This window comes from Anas acuta, chromosome 6, assembly GCF_963932015.1.
Source record: "Anas acuta chromosome 6, bAnaAcu1.1, whole genome shotgun sequence".
Classification (NCBI taxonomy): domain Eukaryota; kingdom Metazoa; phylum Chordata; class Aves; order Anseriformes; family Anatidae; genus Anas; species Anas acuta.
In genome coordinates this window covers 16,243,462-16,260,537 of record NC_088984.1, presented here as the reverse complement: position 1 = coordinate 16,260,537, position 17,076 = coordinate 16,243,462, and the positions used below count along the sequence as shown (strand labels likewise).

The 17,076-nt window shown below is 50.0% G+C and overlaps 1 protein-coding gene across 8 annotated transcripts in view; it reads left to right on the top strand.

The window, feature by feature from the left end:
* The first annotated feature begins 3,266 nt into the window (after positions 1 to 3,266).
* The window catches only part of SLC12A8 (solute carrier family 12 member 8), a 52,999-nt gene continuing 39,189 nt past the window's right edge, over positions 3,267 to 17,076 (top strand). Inside the window, exons 1-5 of one of the 8 annotated variants that reach the window (XM_068687577.1) lie at positions 3,267 to 3,515; positions 7,117 to 7,337; positions 8,201 to 8,347; positions 11,570 to 11,761; positions 15,328 to 15,559. In XM_068687577.1, coding sequence (XP_068543678.1) covers positions 7,269 to 7,337; positions 8,201 to 8,347; positions 11,570 to 11,761; positions 15,328 to 15,559 — 640 coding nt within the window. In that variant the 5' untranslated portion in view covers positions 3,267 to 3,515; positions 7,117 to 7,268. The other 7 variants (XM_068687584.1, XM_068687580.1, XM_068687582.1 and 4 more) reach the window with 7 other exon arrangements.

Here is a 17,076-nt window from a genome sequence, read left to right as displayed (position 1 = left end):
AAAGAAACAAGCTTTCTGCTGGAGCTGTACTCGGTCATGGGGGGTTAAAACGGAGCCCATATGTGTTGTCCTCCCTGAAGTCCTGCAAGCAGTCCTGCAGCAGTCACTCAGGTAAGCTGCCTCCTCCTCAGCGTCCTTCCACGTCCACGTCAGGCTCAGCTTCGGGTCTACAACATCCCTAACGCAGCATCTGCTCTAGCTTTTGAATTTCAAAGGCAGTCTCGTGGACACGAGTCGCTGGCAGAAATTAAAACATGACAATTAGGTGAGGTGCCTGCCATCCTACGAGGTGCCACCGTGGGGTGGTGGTGGCGATCTGCAGCCTGGCCAGCTAAGTTGCTGTTAGCTGTGTCAGCAGCCCCGCGTGTCATGCAAAAGAGCACGGGATCCGGTTCCTTCCTCCATTATTTGTACTTCTGGATGTTTGCTGGGTGCACAAGAAGCCGTGTTTTTCTGCTTGGAGTCACTTCGGGCAGTTCCGCCTGCCTTACACGGGAGAGCCGAAGGAGGTTTCTGCGTGGTGACTGAACACTGCTGCCTTCTGGTAGCACGGAGGCTTTTGTCTGCCCAGCAGCTGCACCTTCCAAGCCTCCCTCCTGGAAATCCGGCTGCCTAGTCCCAAATCAAACATTGTGCTGGCACCTTCTGGCTTAGGTTGGCGTGCTGGCAGCACACAGATTGGACGTAGCTGCCTGTGTTTGGAGGAGGCAGTACTTTCTCCATGGCATTGCCCCAGAGAGGTATGCTGGCACAGCAAGCTGGGCCACTGAACACGGTGGTTTTCACTTCTATTTCTGTATATATCTGTATTTTTTTCCTGGCTGGATGCAATAATTAGTGCCATTTCAGAGAGGCAGCCGTTCTGTTAGACCAAAGCAGGAGTCTGGCCTAAGTGGAACCAAGAGGAATCGCTATTTTTGCACTGCAATTAAAAATATTTCCGTGCTTTGATACAAATAACAACTGTTCAAAACATATTATTTTAATACTAGGGAGGCTCTTTGGTAGCAGCACTTCCTTGTTCTTATCAAAGAGATACCCGTCTTGTCAAAAGATAAACTAGGTGGTGGGAGATGATAAAATAACAGCCGCTGGGGATACCTCCACGTGGTTGCAAGGTAATCTTCACCATGGAGTAGTGTGTGAGAACAACGCAGAGGATGCCATCAGAAGCTGAAAGGATGACCTGTGAGTTTGCTCTCAAGACCTGCATTTGCTTTGCTAGTTCCTGAAAGCTTCTTTATGATAAGGCTAATTGCGGACAGCCTAAGAACACTACAGCTCCAAAAGAAGGAAAAGCAAGTGCAAAGTAAGCAATGTGCCAAAGTGATCTGTCTCCAAACCTCTAGTTGGAAGGGAGGATTTTCAGGGATTTTCATTTCTTCAAGGCTGTATTTGTTAGCTTACAGAGCAGTCGGTCAGCTAGTCGAACCCGCAAGTGGACTTTTGGATGCGGCAGCTTCTGGAAGGGAGCCGCGGCGGGAGCAGGAGTCCCTCTGATGTCAGCCGTGGCAAAATGCTCTGGCAGTGTGAGCCCTCTGTCAGCCGTCCTGTGCTGCCCAACATTCTGTTTTAAGGAGCTGAAACAAGAACGTCGTTTGTGGTGGTGCCTGGATACTGTGCCAATAACTGCTGTATGTGCGCTCTGAATGACGTTAGGTAAAATGCAATTTAAAAGCAAGGTTTGCACTCCAACAGAAAAACCCTGGCTCTTCGTGTACAGAGCTCTGTTTAACTGTTGGTCTAGGGCTGGTATGTAGAATGACTGGTTAAATCATGCGACTAGTTAAATCATGAAGTTTATTCACAGCTCTGTCCTCATGAAAGGAGCGGGCTGTGTGTGTGTACCTGGAACTCAGCTTGCACACCGCTGCGGCAGGCCATGCAGGTGGGTCGAGCAGCTGAAGCAGGTGGTGCTGAGGTACGTGCTGGTTAACATCCATTCCACTAAGAATCAGCCTTTTCTACAATTCAAGTCATCTCTCAGACCTGTGGACAAAAATACACGTTTTGTCTTGCCGACTGACCTAAGCCCTGCTGCTTTCCCACTCCCTGAGGGCTGCTTGTGTGTAGTTTTCCCTTCCCTGTTTTCTCTCGTAACATTTGCCACCTCCTGTCATTTAAGGAAAAAACACTTTGCACATGACTGCAACTCAGTTACGCTCGGAGAAGCGATGTCAGTCCATGTTTCTGCTAATGTGCTAGGCATGGAAAAGCAGCGTGCTCAGCAGGAACGCACGCAGACCCATCGAAGGCGTGCTGTGGGTTGGATTTGGTTGCCCAGAAGGAAAATACTGGAAACTGCCATGACTTAAATAGGAGCAGGCAGAGAGCGACACCAAGCACTCCTGAAAGTGTTTTTAGCATCGGTGCTTCATGATTTTAGCTTGGAGGGAAGCAGGATGTCTTTAAGGACTGTTCAGCAGTGGGAGATGGCAGCAGTAACTGCCCCAAGGAGTTTTTAATCTGCACATGTGAATGTAGAGGCAGAGGTGCCTGCAGGCAAGCCACAGGGCTCAGCTGGTTACTGAATTACCGAGTCTTCAGCAAGTTTGCAACAAATCACATACTTCAGATTTTGCCCTGGCCCGCAAGGTGAGGGAATCTGGCCGAGCCTGTTCCCTGGCAGGTGTAAAACTGGCCTCTGAAGGCAAACGGGGAGAGTTTCGGAAACATCCCAGGAATGGGAGATCTCCGAGGGAGGAACCTGCTGCTTTCCCCTATCAGGCTTCGTCCTCCTGCGAGAAGTCTCCTCTCCTCTTTGGACTCCTGCTTTCCTCTTCTGCCACTCCATCCCTGCTGTTTCTGTCCAAGAATATGGCTGGTTCATGCTTTATCTCTGTGGAAAATCAGAGCGGGCCAGCTGCACTGAACAGGTGTCCTGTACGGATACTTCAGTGAATGGTAGAAGGGCCCTGGCTTACTCTAGCTTATTTAATTTTGGAAGCAAATTAAGTCAATGACAAGTGTTCAAATGCTAAGGAAGGGCACCTAGCTTTAACATTAATCCCATTTCCAGAAAGACCACCCCAGATCATGCCTTTAATCCATCCAGAGCATCGTCCCCACAGGACACGGCGTTTTTGGCAGCCCCGAATGAGGAAGCTGGGAGGTGAGCGAGGGCTGCGAGCAGGTGGCAGCTGCTCCGGGGTGGAACAGGAACCCCATTTCCCTTCGGGGGGCACCGAGGAGCCCCATTTCCCTTCGGGGGGGCACCGAGCCCCTTGGCATTTATCAATCTATTTAACTACCCCTTTGCTTCCTCAGCCTCCTGACGATCCGGGGTTCGGGAGAAGCCTGCAAAAAAAACCCTGCACGGCTCAGCACCGCTGCCTGCCGTCGTCTGGGGGGCCGGATTGTGGCAGCCCCTCGCTGCCGAAGCGGTAGGGGAGCGCTCCCCGACCTGCCCGGCCGCGCAGGAGGGCCCCGGGCACACGTGGCAGCGCCGGGACGGCCCCCAGCGGGGAGGCGCCGCCGGGCAGCGCCGGGCCGGGGGCAGCGGAGCGGCACCGCCAGTGAGTGCGGGGCGGGGGGCAACGCGGGGGGGACGGGGAGGAAGGGGGAAAAAAGGGGGAAGGGACAGAATGGGTAAAATAAAGGGTCCAAAAAGAGCTAGAGAAGGCAAAAAAGGCAAAAGAAGGCAGGAAGGGAAAAGGAAAAAAAGAGGGCAGAAGAGGGCAAAAGGAAAAAAAGGGCAAAAGAAGGCAAAAAAAAGAGCTAAAAAAAAGAGGAAAAGGCAAGAAATAGGCAAAAAAGCAAAAAAAAAAAAATCTAAAGCAGCCAAAAAAAAAAAAAAAAGGCAAAAAAGAGGGCAAAAAAAAAGGGGGGGCAAAAGAAGGCAAAAAAAAAACTAAAACAGAAAAAAAAAAGACAAAAAGAGGGCAAAAAATGGGCAAAAGAAGGCAAAAAGGAGCTAAAACAAGAAAAAAAAAAGGCAAAAAAGAGGGCAACATAAAAGGGGCAAAAGAAGGCAAAAAAGAGGGGCAAAGAGGAAAAGGGAGGGAGGAAGAAGAAAAAGGGGGGGGGAAGGGAGGGAGGAAGGCAGAGCCGGCCAGGTGAGAGGTTCTGGCCGGGCTGGTGGCTTCTGGTGGCTCGGTGCCTGGCACCACCACTGCGGGGTTGTGGCAGGGACATGCTGGCACCCCTGGCACTGCTGGCACCCGAGGCACTTCTGGCACTGCTGGCACCGCTGGCACTGCCACCGCCTCGGTGCAGCCCCAGTGTGCTGACCGTGCCACGGAGGTAGCACTGCTCTGGTGAGCCCAGGCTTGGTTTCTGCCTCTCATGTTCCACACGTTATTTGTGCTGAATATATGTGAAAAAAAAATAAAAGAGCTGGGTAATTGTTGTGGCTGTTACGGTAAATGAGTAACAGGGAGGGCGAGGGCAGGGCGAGCACTGCTATGTGTGCTGTTACATTCGTGGTGCTGGCGGCTGCTTCGTTTCCCTTTAATCCATCCCTTCCTCAGGGTCCTCTAAATCAGGTGTTTTTAAGAACTTGACCAGGAGAGGAGTGGAGGGGATTTAAGAAACCCGAAGTGCTGCCCGGTCCTTTGGCGGAGCGAGGCCTTGGAAGTGCCTCCTCTGGCAGCAGCAGAGCAGGACCACACGCAGTCATGTTTGTAAAACCAGCCCTCTGTTGGAGAGCTCGTAGCTCTGAGACGCCTTTAATGGGACTATTAATAAAACATTGCTGCTTTGATAAGGTGCGAAGGCCACAGAAAATTCATCTGCAGGAATATGCTTTTGTAATTAAGCAGGGAAGTGTCTCGGTAAAAGGAGACGAGGCTTTTCACCGCCCCGCAAGGGGGTTTCTAATGTGCTAGCTTGAAATGTGTTGGAAAGATTAAAACAAGCATTCTCGCTTAATTTATAGACTGCTTAGTGTCTTTGGCAGAAACCTGAGGAAAAGTAGTATCAATTAACTTTGGGATTAGATGCTCGCTTATATGAGAGGAAAATGACGGCCGTTTGGTGGTTTTGGCAGGCTCTCCTGTATAGCTCAACACTGAGCTTCCGCCCAGGCAGCGACGCAGATAGATAATACCGCCACAAAATATGTGTGTTTTGCAGTCACTTAGAAACCATGGCGTGCTCATGGTGAGAGGAAGGCTCCTGCCTGGAGGATTCCCACTTCCAAAGCCTGAGTTTCCACGGACGTGTGCCCGGCATCGCGTGCTGGGTCCTGGTGCGCTCCTTCAGCGATGTTTGCTTCAGTTACCTTTAGTCTAAATGGATGTGTACATCTGTGCGTGTAAACAGTCGCCGAATTAAATAATAGGCGAGGGGAAGGTATTAGGAGGCTTGAAACGCTACTGAGGAGCAATGCTGGAGAGGCAATTTCCTGTAATTGCGGAGGAGAAAGTGCTTGTGGCAACGCCGCTGGGAGCGCGTCGAAGCGGAAAGAGCACCGGGAGCTGTGCGCGGGGCAAGGGAGCGGAATAGGAGAGAGCTTGTAACACTGAGGAAAAGGAAGGAAATCCTCAGATGTGGGGCTTTAAATATCTAAGAGGGTAATGTTTCCTACAAGGTCAGCTCCAGGGATGAAACCCATGGATCTCCTCTCTGCGTCGCTCAAATTTTGGCTCCGTAATACTGGTGCATCCAACTTCCCTGGGCTGTCGTACACAGGGTGTGCTTCCAGCTGTCCCTACCTGCTGCAGAGGGCTGGGGCCAGCCACCTGTGGGCTCCCCTAGGGGAATGTATCAAGAGACCAAGATCAAGAGAAGGCTGCCTGTAGCCTTCCTCACCTCCATGCATACAGCTGGAACTGCTGCAAAAGACAGGAGCTTGTGTGACCACAGGGAATCCTTTACTGAATAAAATTGCTGGCTTGGAAGGGCTGCACTGGGGAATCTTAGGAGAATGTGTCTATTCGGTTGTAATTGTGGTTCATGTTGCGTGTTATCTTCCTCAGAAAAAAAAAACAGAAACACCTCCCATGCTGCCCATTGTGCCCGGTTCTGCAGGAGACTTGCGGCCACCTGAAGGAGCAGTGGTGGTTATTGATTTCACAGGGTCATGGAGGCAGGGTGGTGAAAGCTCTGATAAAAGCTGGGATTCACACCCTGCTGCCAAAATCCTGACGGACCTAAAGTGATTTTCACTCTGATTCTCTGTGTCTCTGTCCCTGTGAAACAGGAGCAGCACATTTCTGTCGTTTGCCTTGTCTCGTTAGCTCGTGAGTGTGACAAGTCAGAGATTTCTGCACTGTGCCTGTGGTAAAGCGGGTAAATTGGTGTGGGTGATCATGTTTGGTTCTTGTAAACCTGTGAACTCAGCTGGCCAGGAGCTGAATCAGCCCTGGGAGAGTGGAGGAGGCAGGTGGGCTACGCTCCCCAGGTGCTGTGTAGCTGTGCTGAGAAGTGGCAACTGGGGGGATGTGGCCACTGCAGGGCCACCTGGGGAAGGTTAAGGGTTGTGGCCAGCTGGAGGGAAGGGTATAAAAGCAGCTGTCTGTAATTAGGAGCATAGAAAACAGACTGACAAAGAGAGGAATGTCAAGGTAGAAAAGTGCTTATGCTAGCTTTTCCCCTTCTGTTAAGCAGTGTTAAGTTATCCTTGAGAGAAAACCTGATGCTACCCTTTTGGGAACACAGAAGGTGTTGAATTAAGGCTGGCCCTCTGGTGGAGCCTGCCTCTGGTAGCTACAGATTTGAAGACAGGCCACTGCAGACAAGAAGAGTCCACCTGCAGGGGTGGGTATGACCACGGTTAAGGCAGTGTAATAATTAGCAGTGCTGGGAAGTAAATACTTCATGTGTCTTGTGTCATAAGAGTGCAGGAGCGTGGAATAAAATTATCAGGTGCCAGAATTAAAAGCAGTGAAAGGAAATACTTTTCCCAGGCAGTGCATAATGAAGCTCTGGAGCTTGTGCTACAGGATGCTGAGGGTGCCAGGGGTATGAGCAGGCTCAGCAAAGCCCGTCAAGGGCCATTAAGTGTCAGGCTGCTGATACTGCCCCTGCCGTGGGTGGGAGTGTCGCTGAGGGAGCGCTGCTCTCTGCCGTGCTGTTCAGTGTCGGCTGCCAGCCTCTTGGCTCTGGGTAACAGCCTTGTGCCTCTGTGCGCTCAGAAAGCAGCACCGGTGTCTTCTGTCTTTCCTTCTTCCACAGCAAGTGCAACAAAACCATGATTCTCCCACCACGGGGGACCCAGCGCTGCAGGGGTCTGAGGGAGGAGAAGAGCTGACCTGCTCGGGTCGGCCCTGCCTGCCGTGAGGGCCGCAGCCACGCCTGGGGCAGGCAGAGGAGACAGGAGGGGTGCCATGTCCGGCCTGCGAGCTGCCAGAAGCGAGGGCTACGTGCAGGAGCTGTTCCACGAGGAGGCACAGCAGGTATGTCGGAGAGCCGTTTCCCTTCACAGCCCAGGTTTCTGTCTCTGATGGTGTGCTCCTGTTGCCCTCTGTGGCAGGTTAACAGGACTGAACAGAGCTGCCCCCCATTCTGCTACCTAAACCTGAGGCGCTCCCTTTAGGAAGTCCAGCTTTTCACAGGCAAAGTGCAGCAGCAGGTTTTGGTCTGTAGAAAGGGTGTGAAATAATGTCCTGCCCAGGCAGCAGGGGCAGGATGAGGGCAGCTGCAATGGGAAAAGCTGCAGTTCCCTAGAGTTTTAGCTCTTGGCTCCAGCAGCTCTTAAATGTACAGGTGCCCTGAGTACCAGAGTCCTGTGTCTCCTCTCAAAATGCAGTGTCCTCATCCCTAGCTCTTTTGGAGATGGCTGTGTGTGATGGGGAAGTCATCTTAACCTACTCTTCCAGTCCCACTCTATCCAGCCTGCTTTGTCATCTCCTCTGAGACACTTCTCCAGTGCAGAGAGGACCCTGCTCATCTTGGTGGGGACAGAAAGAGAGGCAAGACATAAGACATGGCAATAAATAGCTGCAGTCTCTGTAAAGAACCCCTCAAGTGACATTTTTTGTTCATGTATCATCATGGACCAGGTTAATTTGCTGAGGCTGAGTAGGATTCTGTTGCTGCTTATCCTACAATAATATACATTCAGTGTTGCAGGGAGCCCTCTCTTCTATGGATCCCAACAACTGCAGCCCCTTAATTTTGGACAACTCACAGCAAAGTCATGTCTTGGCACCTGTTGGTGGCCACCCCTGTTTCAGTAATGCTGGTCGGCTGTTGCACCACTTCTGCAGCCTGCCCATAGAGCATGAGAGGTAAAACTGAAGGCTTTGCTTTCCTCTAGGTGTCTCAAACGCAGACCAGGCCCTGGTGGAAGATTCAGCTGTTTGTGTGGGAGCCGGTGCTTTTTGGAACATGGGACGGCGTCTTCACCTCCTGCATGATCAACATTTTTGGAGTGGTTCTTTTCCTGAGGACGGGATGGCTCGTGGTGAGTGCTGATTTGGTTGAATGTGTGACTAGGTAACCTCCTCCTCGCCACTTGTCTCCATAACCACCCTTTCTAGTTCTGTAATGCTTGTAGGCACTTTCTTGGTTCAGTCCTCTGGTTATTGCTTAGCTTTTCAGGATGTTCTACTAAAATCAGAAGCTTAAGTGGTTTCTTCAGGCATTCCTATTTTAGCTTTCAGAAAAGAAAAAACAGCACATCAACCAACCTGGAAAATAAACAGGAACACCCTTGTCTTGCACTGTTGAGGCAAAATAACCACTTTACCTGAAAAATGTAGAGCTGCTCTGCTGTCTTCCCAGTGCCACCAAAGGAGGTTTCTGCCAAACACATCTGTATTGTTTGGAGTCCCCATTGTGTCTGAAATGGAGAGTCCTCAGTCAGGTGGAATTGTCATCCCTGCCAAAGGGACTTGCACTTGGGGATCCAGAGCAGTATCTCACTCAGGGTCAGTGCCCGTCTCTGCTCTCTTGCAGTGCGATGCAGGACTCTTCCTGATACAATATGTTGTACTGTCCCTTAAAACTTCCCCTCAATAAAAGGCAAGTATCTCTAGGGAATGGTGGAATCTGAGCTTCAGGCAGAATTTGCGTCACAGGGACAAGTTCATGTCACAGGCACGGTGGCCATCTTCCAAAAGGAGCAGGAAGCAACTTGCACTCTATATTGGAAATTGCTTCACTGAGGGCCAGAAAACCAGAGGGAATATTGGGACCCACACTGAAGGAAGAGCCATAGAAACTCTGTAGGACAACTGAGATGAAATAGGGCTGCTCCCTCGTTGATGGCAGGGTGCAAACTGCATCCCACGAATCCCCCAGTGGGTACAGATCAGTGTGCGGAGTGCTACCATGTGTTGTGCTTGCTTTGCCTTTGCTAGCAGAAGCATGGCTTGCAAATTTTGAGGAGAACCGCGGTCTGTTCTGGTGAAGAAGTCAGGATGATTTTTCTAGCTCCCTCTTCCTCTTGATCTGATTTCCTCCATGTCTCCTCTGAAAGCGAGTTAACTGCTGGAACGAGCACAAATAAAACTAAAGTAAGTAAATAAAAGAAAAAATGTAACAGCTGGAAGCTAGCATGACGGGGAAGGGAGGAGAAGTCAGGGCTGGCAGAGTTCACGTGGCAGAGCATGGTCAGATGTTGATCCATGCGCAGTCAGGCTTTTGCTATGAATTTCCAGAGGTAAAGGTTGCGATTGCAGGGGACCCTAACCTTACAGGCATGTTCAGCACTCACTGCCTTGCTACACTACTCTATCGTCTCCATCTTAACACCTTCCAGCATGCATGCATAAATAAGTGTTGCTGTTTAATTTGGACTTTTTTTTCCCTACTTTCTCGGCTTGCTGTTGTTGCTGCGAGACAACTCCATCCTTCCTCTCTGCTGCTGATCTGCAAGGAAGAGTTACAGCTCTCCTGGTCCTGGCGTTAACCCATTCTTCTGCAGCAACCACTAGCATTAACTAGCTGCCACGTAGCCTGGTGCCTCCAGCAGGGTTCTGGGAAAGCCCAAGGCCACGTGTATGTTTGCATGAGTGCTTTTTTTTTTTAACTGAAGCGTGTCTTATTTATTAACCATTTTAACCTGAGGGTAAGCGGGCAAGCTGCGGAAGAAAAAGAACAATTGTTCTTTTAAAAAGGAGTGTCAGATCCTAGTGGACTGTGGTGCTGACCCAGCCAGCAGCTGCATTTATGACAAACCTTGGCTCCGTTCCCTACTGACCAGATAAAGCCCTGTCAAAGGCAGCGGGACACTGAACCAAAATAGGATTTTATGATGATAGCAACATCCTGGATATGTTTCTGTTGTTTCACAAAAAGCAGAAAAGAGGAAAGGAAGGGAAAAAAAAAAAGGATCTGGGATTTCAACCAACCCCAAAGCTGAGAAGCAGCCTTTTAGTGCTGGTAATAAACAAACCCATATCAAGGCTAGCATGACCTCAGAAACTGCTGGAGTGGGAGGAGAGGGAGCGAGGTTGGAAAGGAGCGATGGGGACATGGCCTGTAATACGAGTCAAGGCAGAGGAGAGGAAGCCAGACGTTAACGAAGCGCTGGGCACTGGAAGAGATTTCTGACAATGAGTTGGAGTCAACCGTGCACTGGACTAAGCGATTTGCCAGGAGGGAAGGTGGGCTGGAGCACGAAGAAAAACTTTTGACCCTGGAAAATAAATTACAGCCATGTGAGAGAGAGGAGCGGAGGGTCCTGAGCGCAGAAGAGGCTCTTGAATGCTTTTGGAGGCACCCAGCACCTTCTCTTTGGTCCTGCAGAAGGCAGCCTTCCACTCTACTTGGAAAATCCATGCCCAGATAGCAATCTGAGTGCCCCGAAGCAGGGGTTTGTGCTGGCCTCTGTGAGACCCACACCTGGCATTGCTCAGAGGCTTTTGCTCCTCGCCCTGCAGCAGCTCCTCCCTGGCGCTTCCTCTGCCTGGAGCAGGAAGGAAATTTTTGTCAGCAGGGCGAAATCCTCTGCACAAAACTACGTGCGAGTAAATTGAGAGCGAGAACCACCTGCTACTTTGCATATATTGTGCAGATAAGGCCCAGCGTGAGGCAGTTTATGACTGTATTATTTATCTTCCACGCAGTGTTTCCTTTGGGGTTTTGTTCTTTGTTATCTCATCGTTTGGGAGGATTAGAGCTTTCAAAGGTAAATGTTCTGATAAATTAAAATGCTGGCTTGATGCTTTTAATAAATCAGTTGTCACAGATCCCAAATGTTCAGTTTTGAAACTGTTTTTTTTTTTTTTTTTCTGAAAGCTTTTTAAAAACAAAACAAAACATTTCATTCTAAAACATGATGAAACATGGCAATAGGCAGTGACCTCCCTGTGGTCATTGAGTCATTGTTTGACATCATTCTCTCTGAACCAGAGGACAAAATCAGTGATTCATGCAGGAGCCCAGTGATGGAGCAGGACCTTATCATGCAAAGGTCTGTCTGGCCACACAGCGAGGCAAGTCTTCTGCAAAAGGGTATTAATGGGAACTTCAGGTTTGGCAATCAGTTACGTTAATTAGATAATTAGAGTGGCAGTGTGTTGTTTTTGTTTTTTAACCTGTAGTGACTCCATAGTCATTGATCACAAGGAACTAGAAGCAGATGGGTCTTTTTTTTTTTTTTAGTCTCAATTGATCTGTGTTGTGTGACTTGGGATTTTTTAATTGTTGTTTTGTGTCTTTTTTGTTTGTTTCATTGCAGGGAAACACTGGAGTTGTGATGGGCATGTTTCTGGTGTCCTTTGTGGTCCTGGTTGCCCTGGTGACAGTCTTATCTGGAATTGGGGTTTGCGAGAGGTGCAGCATTGGAAGTGGAGGTGTCTACTCCATGATTTCTACTGTCCTCGGAGGTCAAGTTGGGGGGACCATTGGCTTCCTTTATATTTTTGGCCAGGTAAATAAGAAAAAAATAAATAAAAACATTGCAATGTTTCTAAATATGCCCATAAGAGCAGGTCTGTGCATGGCAATCCACCACCTGGCACGGTCAAAATGGAGGAGCTGGGTGTCTGAGCAGGTGAACTGTGCAGGATATCCCTTCCGATCCCAAATTACTCCAGGTGCCAAGACAACCCCTTGCTGGCTTAATGAAACTGAAGAGGGAGAGGCCAGGGTGGCCACCTAAAGCAGAATGAGTAGTCTGGGCTACCATGTTGGCCTCAGCACACTCACTGTGCCCTTGGGGAGCACTTGGACCAGGAGAGCCTTGGCTGCTTCCCCACGGGAGCCAAAGAGAGCAGAAGTGGAGCTGGTATGGGAGGGGAGCTGGGCAGAGGTGAGGACCACAGCTAAGTGACTTCTTGAGATCAGGAGTCACAACTTTCTCTGTTCTCTGAAGGGCCCCAAGCAGCCAGCGGTGAAGCGCTGAAATGCAAGTGCAGTAAACATAAGGAATGGAAAGTAATCTCTTAAATCTGTAGTAACTTAACCCCCTCCCCCCCATAAAGATGTTATGAACAGTCTAAAATGTGGAGAGCCAGGAAGAATTTTTATTGAGGTTTGTTTTTAAACGACTGGCTTGCAGCAAACTCTGAAAACCCTTAAAAAACACAACCCAAAAATAATCCCCTCTTCTCCTTTCACTCCAGATTAAAAGCAAGTGTCCATAAAATACAAATTGAATGCAGTTACAAGCCAAGATATGGAAATGGGCCACACATGAGAATCCTTCCTGTAATATTTTCCACTCTCGCTCTCCGAGCGGACCCTGTCTGGGAAAGCAATCAGGTTGCAGCCTGTCCCCAGGGTCGTAAAAGCTGGGCTCTGGCAGCCCCAGCCCATAGCGAGGCATCCAGCATGCATGGGGGGCTGTGGGGTGGGAATTGGCAGCTCACAGAGAAACTCTTTGCGTGCTCCCGAAAGCTGATGTGTTTCCCTTCTCTCTGGCTGTACTCAGCAGACTTTCTGCCCGATGTGCTTTGCACCAGCTCTGAGCTGCATCCCCACTGCAAGCTGTGTAGGGAGTGCTGTGACCGGTCAGATATGGGGCAGTAGCTGGCCGTGTGCTGCTGATGCCCTCAGTGATGAGGAATTGCTCAGCATCCTGCTGCAATTCTGCCTGCTGGGGCTGCCTTAGCCAAGCCGAGCTGGGACGCAGCTTGGGGTCCTCCTGCGGTGCTCCAGAGAGGTTTAGTTGGATCCAGCACACCTATACCAGGTCCTACAGAAACCAACGTGTGCTTGGTCACAGTGGCCATGACTGCAGGGTTGGGGTTTGGTGCTTTTCTCTGCAGTCTCCTTGTCTGGAGTGGCTCACAGTGAGAACTGTTTGTGCAAGGAAACATTTTCTAGCCCTAAAATCGCTTCGTGCTAAAAGCTAAGATGAGGCAGCACTTGTCTGGGTGTGGAAAACCCACTATGTTCTTCACCCAGCAAAATGTGTGGCTTGCAAATGCAAGCTGATTGCTGCAAGCGTTCAGTGTAGAAGTTCACTTCTGATTTCAAGATGGGTAGTTCAAACCCTGAGAAAGAAGCCTTTCTTGCAGTGCTGCTGGGGTGATGGCCACTGCTGTGCAAGGTGCAGGGGGGACTTTGCAGCACCCGACCACCTGCTCTGCTGGTGATGCTCATGTTTTATCGAGGGGAAGGCTTCAAGAACATTTGTCATGTTGAGGCTATCACAAGTTCTCCTGGCCTACTTCCTTCTAAGTGTCCTCCTAACACGGAGAAGTGGCACATTGCAGGTGGTGTCAGGGAAGTAAAGCAATCTTGTTTAACTCCTTCAAAAAATGGTGTTGGTCAGAACTGGGAGTGCAAACATCCTGCTTGCTGCCTGTGGTGCTTTTCTTCATGTGAGACGCAGCCACCACACCTTGTTTTAATACATTTATTGGAGTTAGAATCTGGTGGTTTGCTTTTTTTTTTTTTTTATGGTTTTGTCTTTACTTCAAATCTGAAGCGCAGTGTTTGTGTGCCCCCTTGGAGCTGTGTGGGCTCAGGGTTCAACCTCAGCCAGCTCAGGAGAGAGCCTGTTTTGAGAAGAGAGTGTGTGGGTAGTACATGTGTTGTCCTCTTAGTGGTGGCACATAGGCTGTGCCAAACACAAGAAGAGAAAATCCACTTATTTGGGGATATAGAATGAGCCTAAACAAACAGATTTTTATGTATTGGTGCTCAAGCAAGGCATTCACTTTGCAGGGCCTGAGATATCTTTGGTGGAGATGTTTTTGGTGGGGCTATCAGCAAGAAAAAGACTTTTTCAGGGTGTCGTTCACCTGATCTGTGCTAGGTCTGTTCTGCTAGAACTGTTGCATAAATCTGGTTTCCCCAAGAAGTACAGCTATTGCAGGCACTGAAATCGTGAGGCTTAAATGTATTCTGTGGAGACTAGCTCATTTTCACACTCGAAAAACCAGCGTATATAGGCCGATCTAATCACTTTCCTGGACAATTAACTTTCTTGTCTAGACTATCTGGATAATGACATTTATGAGAAGAAAAATAATAATGTTATGTCTTAACCGCTTGCAAGCATTTAAGCTGACATCAGAGTAAATGATCGGAACATAGTTTAGGACGTGTGTGCCCCCTGTTTTTTTTTAATGAGATGTCTGCCTGTGGTGGAAATGAATCCTTCTGCAGCTTGGTGGTCCTGGAGATGTCTGAGCCCAAACAGGTGAATCCCATGTATGTTGTTTGCCTAAAACAGTGCACGAGCATGCACTGATCAGAAACTTTTTCCAGGTGCATGATGAAGCTCATCTCTTCCCTGTCACCTGGCTGCTGTCACCTAAGCAAAAGAGCAGGCTGGTGGGTCAGGAAGCTCAGGTCCCCGAAGGCATGATGCTCTCCCAAGAGAGGAATTACCCTGCCCTGCAGGGTGATCTGAGGCCTGAACCTGCAGTGGTTTTCCTGCACTGCAGCTGTCCTGTCCTGCAGCCTGCCAGCCACCCTGGGAAGGGTGCTCATCCTGCTCTGCAGCAAGAAAAACAAACGACTTTCCCAAGTGCTCGGCGGGCACGGGCTGCACAGTGTGCTCTCCTCAAGTGTGCAGGCTGCCTTCCAGTAGCAAGATGGGGAGCCGGTGAGACATCAGGCTTTGCATCCAAACCAAATACTGAGTTAAAAATAAACCTTAGGAGGCAGTGAAGGGGGAAGCATGCAGCCATTCTTCAGGCAGGTGTTTGACCAAGAGCCTTTCTTTGAGAGAAATAGGAGAAGGGAAGAAGCTTACAGAGCTTGACCCATCCTTTCTTTCCTTGGATATGTGAGGGGGGTTTCTCTTGGGAAGTTAATTGAGGGTAAATTTTAAAGCCAGTGGGAAGTTGCTGGTTGCTGCTGTGTTTACCCAAGCAGAACATACGCTGCCTTCCTCACGCTGCCCTGACAGCGGGCTCTGTTGTAGTAATAAGGTTCAGTCCCTGTGGGTCAGAGTTGCCTTAAATATTGTCGTGTGACAACAAATGCATGCCTGCTGTGGGCACTGCACCCACGGGATGCTCACAGACTGCTGTCCTTCAGTGTGTTGCAGGTGCCATGTACATCACGGGCTTTGCGGAGTCCATCGCGGATGTGCTGAGCCTCAGCAACATCTGGGCAGTGCGGGGCATTTCCCTGGCCGTCCTGCTGGGGCTGCTCGGCATCAACCTGGCAGGAGTGAAGTGGATCATCCGCCTCCAGCTCCTGCTGCTCTTGCTGCTGGCTGTCTCGACGCTGGACTTTGTCATCGGGTCCTTTTCGCACCTTGATCCAGGTAAAGCTGGGGGTCCCGAGCTTTGGGATCAGTGCACGTTGGTTGTAGGTTTGTGTTTTTTTTTCTATAGAGGTCTTTGTGAAGGTGTACATCCAGACAGAGGTAGAGCTCAGGGCTGCCAGATGTGGCTTTCCTGTGCTTTGGTACCAAGTCTGTAAGAGATGACCCCTAATTTTGCAAGGAATAAGTTTTTCCAGAGCATTACCTGAAGATAAGTCATTAATTTGGCAATTAACCTTAGGAATCCAGCTTTTAATGTGTGCTTTTTGTTATACTCGTATTGCCCTTGAAGGTTTTCTAGCAACTGAGAGCTGCTGCGCTTGTGATTGAGGTTTGTAACCTGCTTGCTGTTTGACTTTGCATTAAGTATTGTGCTGGGGAAAACGTAAGATTACAGAATCACAGAATGGCTGAGGTTGGAAGGGACCTCTGGAGGTCATCTGGTCCAGCCCCTTGCTCATACAGGGCCACCCAGAGCAGGTTGCCCAGCACCGTGACTATTGCAGCTCCAACTTGTCATGGAGGAGATTTTCTCACTGGAGATGTGTGGCATCCCTTAAGCCCTGGCATTGTGATGTGTGGTCAGTGCTGGCCCAAGGCTTCCCAGTAGAGGAAGCACCATCTATTTGCTGCTCAGGACAGGGACAGGTGGGGTGGGGAAGGGAGTTGATCAGGTTCCAAAGAGTTTCCCCCATTAACTTTCACCAGCCTGATGGCAGCCCACAGTGGGGTCTTCAGCGTGGGGCAGCTGGGCATTGGCAAGGCAGAGGGATTGGGCTCCACGAGTCCCCTTTCCCTTCCCTGCATCCTCATCCTGAAAGGATGTGGGAAACCTGCTGCAGGGAGTTGAGGAGCACTGCAGCCAGCACTTCAGCAATCACCGAGTGCAATTAGCTGAGTAAACAGAAGGTGTCACCTTTTTCTTGGGTTCCCCTGCATCCGAAAGGATCTTAGGCAGGGGTTCAGGAAACCTGCTGAAATAGTTTGAGGGGGAAGATCTCCAGTTGTGACAAGCTTCTTACAGCTAGAATTCAGCTGGAGGGGCTTAGATTCCAGCTGTGCACTGAGGAGACCTTTCATGTAGCCCCAGAGACCTTTCTGATAAGGGGCAGAAGGGGAATGCTCAGGGTGGGGGATGACGATAGGGAAGCAAAGGTGGGACCAGGAGGAGAGAGAGGAGTACATGCGTCAGCAGGAGGCACGGCCGAGCTGAGGTCAGCGTTAGCTGTCTTTGATTTCATCCACTGCTGATGGCTGAGCCATTTTCTTCTGACAGAAAATAGAGAAAGGAGCAGGAATGAGGTGGCTGAGCCGTGGCGGGTGGCAGAGGAGGGTGTGGGACCCGAGGGAGGGCCGGATCCTGCCCAGCTGCTCTGTGCCCACATGGCTGGGTCTGTGGCCTGGCTGGGAAGAGCTGCGCTGTCTTGTCTTATTTTTAGACAGCTTCTGTTTGAGGGAATGATCCCGAGCTCAGGCTGGATGCCCGGCACGGCGCTGCATTTCCCCAGCAGGCCTCT